This window comes from Portunus trituberculatus, chromosome 25 (genome assembly GCF_017591435.1).
Source record: "Portunus trituberculatus isolate SZX2019 chromosome 25, ASM1759143v1, whole genome shotgun sequence".
Classification (NCBI taxonomy): Eukaryota; Metazoa; Arthropoda; class Malacostraca; order Decapoda; family Portunidae; genus Portunus; species Portunus trituberculatus.
In genome coordinates, this window is record NC_059279.1 from 12477815 (window position 1) to 12485314 (window position 7500).

General features: G+C 41.5%; 2 protein-coding genes across 3 annotated transcripts in view; one reads left to right on the plus strand and one right to left on the minus strand.

Annotated features, from left to right (window-relative positions):
- LOC123508862 overlaps nucleotides 1-7500 on the plus strand; it is a 203938-nt gene that overhangs the window by 63639 nt on the left and 132799 nt on the right. The gene's annotated exons all lie outside the window — the stretch shown is intronic.
- LOC123508864 overlaps nucleotides 1-7500 on the minus strand; it is a 62060-nt gene that overhangs the window by 4505 nt on the left and 50055 nt on the right. The window contains exon 3 of the mRNA XM_045262849.1: nucleotides 796-989. Within this exon, the coding sequence (XP_045118784.1) occupies nucleotides 796-989 (194 nt within the window). The remainder of the gene's footprint in view (nucleotides 1-795; nucleotides 990-7500) is intronic.

Here is a 7500-nt window from a genome sequence, read left to right on the forward strand (position 1 = left end):
TTCCCTCATTTTCTTCATTGTTTCTCTGCTATTGTATTCTGCCTCACTTTTTCTCCTTTCCTCTCTCCCTCTCTTTTCTACCCCTCTCCACACTCCTGGCTCCTTTCCTTTCCCTTCTTTTACACATTCAGTTGCTTCTCTTTTCTTTCTTTTCCCTGTCCACCTGTTATCCCTCTCCTTCTGTCTCTTTATCTTTTATGAGAGAGAGAGAGAGAGAGAGAGAGAGAGAGAGAGTGAGAGAGCGAGAGAGTCACTAGGGGGAGGGCCAGACAGCTAGGGAATGACTCCTGCTCTATACGTGTCCCGAGCGTGTCGTGGCGAGGAAGACAAGATCAATATTCTCACTGTATGACCTTTCCTCAGCCTCCTCCTGCTCCTCCTTCTCCTCCTCCTCCTCCTCCTCCTCGTCTTCCTCCTTCTCCACTTCATCGTCGCGGGAAACAATGAAGAGGAGATTTTTGCGAAACGCGCCGCCAAATATTAGCGGCTCATCGTTTTTAGGAGAGGAATCACAAAATGGAGATAGTTTCAACACACGACAAGACACGAATTGAGAGAGAGAGAGAGAGAGAGAGAGAGAGAGAGAGAGAGAGAGAGAGAGAGAGAGAGAGAGAGAGAGAGAGAGAGAGAGAGAGAGAGAGAGAGAGAGAGAGAGAGAGAGAGAGAGAGAGAGAGAGAGAGCAATATATCACGACAGGCAAACCATCACAAAAGAAAAAAAAATCAATACTTTTCTACAGCAAATTTTAAGTAAAAGACACAACATAACGTGAGTAGAAAAAAAAATGACTTTACCTTGGATTACTAGACGCAGTAGTTCACCCATCTGATAATCTGTTCTTGGTGGTGAAATATGAAGTAAAATGGAGATGAGGCGGTGTCTTCCTCTATTAGATGTCCTGCGGCGCCCAACAACGTGGAATGGTGTCTGGAATTTGCTAATTTTATGACGAAGCTTCAAAGGATAAATAGATCGCCAGGCAGGTGTTCTGAGGATGGGAGAACACACATAAATAAATTTTCCTGAATAGATGAGGATCTGGCCAATTTGCTACTAATGCAGGAGTTTACATGGCTTCACTCTTTCATCCCTTCCACTGATAAACTCTGATACTGCTTCCTACTTGTCTGTTTCTCGCCTTTTTATGACCTGAACTATTCTAAAGAGGAATATCTTATCTACATCAAAACTACACTGGCCAATATTTTTCCTTTACGTTACTATTTTTTTTTTTTTTTTGTATTTGACAGAATATGGTTATTTTTTGTTTTCTGTGTCCTTGTCTAAGTTTCCTTTACAGATAAAAAATAAGTAATGTGAAAAAAAGGGGACGTGAATGGAATAACTTCATAACCAAAACTGATAACACAAAGGAAGTACAACAAAAGATAAAGAAAACTGGTTAAGAATAAACAAAAATGATAAATAATGACAGAAAGATACAAACCAAATAGCGAAAAAGAGAAGATTGGATGATCCACTGAGGACGGAGCGGAGAGTAAACTAAATCAACCATGAATGAAAATTTAAGGTAAAAAAAACAGTAGAAAATGTAAAAAAAAATAACAGTAAAAAAAAAAAACACGAACGAAAAAGCAAAATTTTGTTTAAAGAGAAGATATGAAAAACAAAATATTAAAAAATAGCAAAGGTGTGAGAGAGAGAGAGAGAGAGAGAGAGAGAGAGAGAGAGAGAGAGAGAGAGAGAGAGAGAGAGAGAGAGAGAGAGAGAGAGAGAGAGAGAGAGAGAGAGAGAGAGACAGACAGACAGACAGACAGACAGACAGACAGACAGACAGGCAAACAGAAACAGACTATGAATATATACATAGAAACCCAAGAAAACACCAAAATAAAAAGAACTCAAATGCAAAACTAAACATAAGGCAAAGAAAAATTGGATAAAGAAAAATTAAATATAAAAGGTTGATAAATATGCTTCATAAAATATAAGTTATGTAAAAGATTGAAGGAAAAAAGCTAATATGATGCAAAGGAGGATGAATGATACAAGGCAGATGACGGTCACAAAGGGTCAGCTGAGGACGGAAAGGCGTGAGGTGATCAAAGGTGCTGCCTCTCAAGGGATGGTGAAGGTAATAATGTCCGTTTTGTACAGGACTCAATGCTGCGAGAGAGAGAGAGAGAGAGAGAGAGAGAGAGAGAGAGAGAGAGAGAGAGAGAGAGAGAGAGAGAGAGAGAGAGAGAGAGAGAGAGAGACAAAAGGGATGTGAAGAAAGAAGGAATAATAAAACAAGCACCGCACAATGCCAACACAAACTCAAGATTCACAAAACACCTGCACGAATTCAAACCAATTTTGGAGGAATGAATAAATAAATGAAAAAGGGAAGTAAGAAATTTCCATAAATATTGCCAGAAAAAAACGCCTTTGAATATCTTTTTGTTGCCTTTGTTGTTTATTTTTCTACTGGGCTGCGAATGTATGTACGTTCATGAATGTGTACGTAAATAAACTCTTACTGGCACGTATGTACATGTACGTTTTTTTCTTTTTCCTGGAGTGTAAGAATTTTATCTTCCAATATGCATGTGTGTGTGTGTGGACGGGTGGGTGTTCAGATGAGAGCGTGTGGTGGAAGAACAAAAATAGATCAAAGCAAAGATAAAAATACAAGGTTTGCATCTACGTGCCTTCAAACACAACTCTTTTACTACTACCACAACTGGAAACCTTCATCACATCGAGCCTCTCTATGAACTTTCCTGACACTCTTTGTTTGTAATCTTTTCATCCATACAGTTTGCGATCGTGTTGCCAGTCAGTCTTATCTATCAGCAATGTTTCTCTTCATAAACACTCCTCTCTCCTTTAATTTGCCAGAGAAACTCATCACGTGTTTACCTATTGAGATTTATAACTTTGTACCACACACACACACACACACACACACACACACACACACACACACACACACACACACACACACACACACACACACACACACACACACACACACACACACACACACACACACACACACACACACACACACACACCGCGTAGTGTAGTGCTTAGCACGCTCGACTCACAATCGAGAGGCCCTGGTTCGAGTCCCGGCGCGGCGAGGCAAATGGGCAAGCCTCTTAATGTGTGGCCCCTGTTCACCTAGCAGTAAATAGGTACGGGATGTAACTCGAAGGGGTTGTGGCCTGGCTTTCCCGGTGTGTGGAGTGTGTTGTAGTCTCAGTCCTACCCGAAGATTGGTCTATGAGCTCTGAACTCGCTCCGTAATGGGGAAGACTGGCTGGGTGACCAGCAGGCGACCGAGGTGAATTACACACACACACACACACACACACACACACACACACACACACACACACACACACACACTTCTAAAAGACAGAATTAATCTTTCTCGTTACAAGTTACTCACACTCTATCTCTTTCTTTGTGCTCGAGTTAGTCAATGAAGGAATGATCAGTACTTTCTACCACAGAGTCATTTTTTCCCTGCTCTCTACAGTTAACTCTAACATTAGCACTTAAGTTCCAGGAATTCCGAGAGGGCGATTCTTAAGTCTTCGTTGAGTGTCATATGGCATTTCCTGGATGTGAAAGGTAGTTAAGAGACTTGTATGACCCATAAAAAAAAACAACTACTTCTATTTTCTCCGGCCAAAGATGAAGTATAATTTCACAATTCTTGGTTAAGTGCAATGCGTTACGTCTTGCATACTGCAGCAAGGAGATTCGCAAGATCTATAAAAAGTAATGTTGTACTTGTACCACCGATAGATGTTCATTATAGTGTAACACAGAACATGCAAACACAATTTTCACAAGAGAACAGATAATAATCACCGTGTTTTGAGAAGTACCTTAGGTAACAGAATTGTAAGACTTGTAAGAAGCAGTACTGTGGTTTACCACCGCGGCATGGATAGCATAAGACATGAAAATGCAATGTTCACCAGCAAAACAGAAGGAAATCACCGTGTTTTCTGATCTGATTATAATGAAATCTATTTGATGCATTCCTATGATTTGCGCGAATCAATATTACAAGTGTATCACCAAGTGTAATGCAGAACACAAGAACACAATTTCTGGAATGAAAACAAACAGTAATCAAAGTGTTTTGAGATGTATTCTATCTAAGAGATTTGTACTACTTGTAAGAATTATTACTGCATTTTATCACAGCGGTATGTTCATAGATAGCGCAGAACACAGAAAAACAATTTCCATAAGCACAGTAAGCAGTAATCAAAATATTTTGAGACCAGTCTTAACCAACAAACACACGCTTAAGACTTGTACGAAGAAACTGCACTGTTTCACCTTTGAAAATTTATGAAACGAAACGCAGAACACGACAACACAATTTCCTCAAGCACATCACGCGGAAATCAACGTGTTTTGTGGCGAACCCTCCCCTCAACACATGTGGGAATCGAAGTGCATTCTACCTCAGGTAATAAAAAGACAAATGACTGACGTGACGTGTAGGAGCACCTTCCTGAGGCGTGGCAGGTGTGTTGTGACAAGCTCAGGTGGTCTTGTTTCCTCCCGCAGCGAGGGTCACACCGCTTGATGGGCCAATAATTTTGTCCGCTTGGAACCAACTCCCGCGGAAGGTTGGCATCAAGACCCATTACCTTCCCCTTACGGTTTGCTCATTAAGGCGACGATGATGAAACATTGTGAAGCACGCATCTCTCTCTCTCTCTCTCTCTCTCTCTCTCTCTCTCTCTCTCTCTCTCTCTCTCTAACCCCACTCCCGCCGCCTCCCCTCCACTTCATCACCATGCTGTTTTCACGCTAGTAGTAGTTATTACCCTCCCGCCTCTCCCCATTCCCGCTTCTCCGCGTCCTTCTACTGCCTCCCTCTTCCCACACGTCTCCCTCTTAGCAAGCGCCCTTTACAAACCGTAGCGCTGCATTACCACTTTTTAACGCTCTCTCCCCGCGAGCTGATGCACGTCCATGCCCTTTACCACCCCCAGCAACGCACTTTACCTCGCCACTACCTCGCCCTGACCCTCGCCACTGCACTCCCCACCTCCCCTTGTGAGATAGTGCGGAGGGCCAAAGCTCGCTGCGGGGAATTCACGAGCGCTATAATATAAATTTTTTAACACTTCAAAGGTCGGAGCCGGATAATTCTGGACAGGAATCGCCAAGTGGGTCTTATTTATCCTGGTTATTATGTTAGGTAATGACGGGGACCTGAGTACTCGCTTTTATTTTGTAAGCCATTAAGGTTGATGTATGAGGAATTGTCTTGCGGGTGAAGCGGACTCGTGGAATGCTGTCCGCAGGGAAGGAATAAGGAAGGAGTGATTAGTCTGAGGGGGTTGAGAGATACGTGCCGCACAGGGGAGATGTTGCATAAGGAAGGGAAGGAAATGGAAGGACAGGGAAGCAATCTCAGCTCAGGGCGAGGCGAAAGACGGGCTGAGGTAAGGAAAGGAGATATATGGGACAGACTAAAGGATGGATTGGAGGATACGACTTAGGGGAAAGGTTACGTCAGAGAAGGGAAAGCATTGGTCAGGGGAAAAAGTCGAGTGGTATTACATAAAAGATATAAAAAAAAAAGCAGAATAGACCGATGAATGAAGAAACTTACACAAAATGAAAAATGAGGACTGGGGATATAACAAAGAGAGAGAGAGAGAGAGAGAGAGAGAGAGAGAGAGAGAGAGAGAGAGAGAGAGAGAGAGAGAGAGAGAGAGAGAGAGAGAGACCAACCAGAGCTGCGGGAGGGAAAGAAACCGAGGGACAGGAAAGAAACCTGGTGGTATTGGATTCAAGAAAGACAAAAAAGAGAAAAAAGAAAAGAAAGAAAAATCTCAAAATAATACACAATAGAACAATGAATCTGAATGGTTACAGTGCAAAATAATTACAAAGATAATGGAATTTATCTCTTTTTACGTTTTATTTCTCTATCTCACCAACACCACACGTCTCATATTTTTTTTCCTCATTTCTCGAAGTTTTACCATCTTATACCCACTCTTCGTTCCATTCTTCAAGTCTCGCCATTCCTCAAAACCCTTCTGGCTTTGCATCTTTCTAATGAACATCCTTTCATATATCTCTCTTCCCTTCATTCCACAAAACTCTACCGTTCACTATATATTACTATCAGTTACTACATTACTCCATGACGTGTCCTTCCATCATTCATTCCTAATTTTACCTCATTCGTCTTTCATACCTTCATTCTTATCTCCTCATTCCAGTAAGCTTCATTTTTAGAAACTAAGTACCTCATATCCTTCAATTTACTCTACATCTCTACGTCTTGTTATTCCACTGACCTTTCTCAATTTGATTTCATTCCAATCCCTAATCTCTCTTTTCCTTCATTCCAGTATAGCTCATTCTCTCTAACTCATAGCTTCTAACTCTTCCACTTACTCAACTATATAAAATTTTCTTTCCACAGAATGTTCCCAGTCTTACCTCATTCCAATCTTGTATTTCTCCTTTTCATTCATTTCACTTTTCATTCTTACCAGCTGTCAGTATCTCACACTATCTCACTCATTGTACTCCTCCATTTCTTGTCATTCCACCAAAATTTTCTTACATAGCCTCATTCTAAATCGAAGTCCCTCCCTTTCCTTCATTCCACTAACACACTATTTCACTAACTTCGTATCTCTCACTCTTTCGCTCACTCCACTTGCCTAATCTTACCTAATTCCACTTCCAGATTTCTCCTTTTTTTCATTCCTCTAAACCTCATATTCATAAACCACTCCAAACGTTACCTCAATCTAATTCCATAACCAATCCTTTCATTCACTCCACAAACACTCCACCTCACTCAGTACCTCTCACTCCGCCACTCACTCCTCTCCACACTGTCATTCCTGCGGACTCTCCTTGCCTCTCCTCGCTTCTCGCTCAGGGATCAATGTCTGGGAAGCGATAATAATGTTGGTTAATCGCCTCTCATCAGCTTCAGCAAAATCCTCGCCTGACGTCATGGAGTCTTGCTAATTGCTGCGCCACCACACTATTTTTTCCCCTTCCCTCCAATAATTAATCAGAAAATTGAGGTAATGATTTGCTATTGCTTCCCTGAGTCTCTCGTGTATTTGGTGATGTATCCTTGTGTGGTTTTGTTAAGGGATTTTTAATTTGGTTGCTGTAGCGTGTATAAGACCCCGAGGGGATGTAAAGGAACATAAAGGAAAAACAAGGCACACTTATTAGCCATTAAGTGGATGTTTGTGATTCAACAACAAAAGAATGCAATCTTAATTAATAGGTGTGGGCCAGAGAGAGAGAGAGAGAGAGAGAGAGAGAGAGAGAGAGAGAGAGAGAGAGAGAGAGAGAGAGAGAGAGAGAGAGATCAGATAAGCAATATACATGATAAACGAGTAGGATCTATACATGATAAACATCAACAGACATACAAACACACAAATACACAGGTAAAGTGATAGACAAACACACAGTCAAGTGAACGGACAGGTACAAATATGACCTGATGTCGAAATGTCATTAATTAA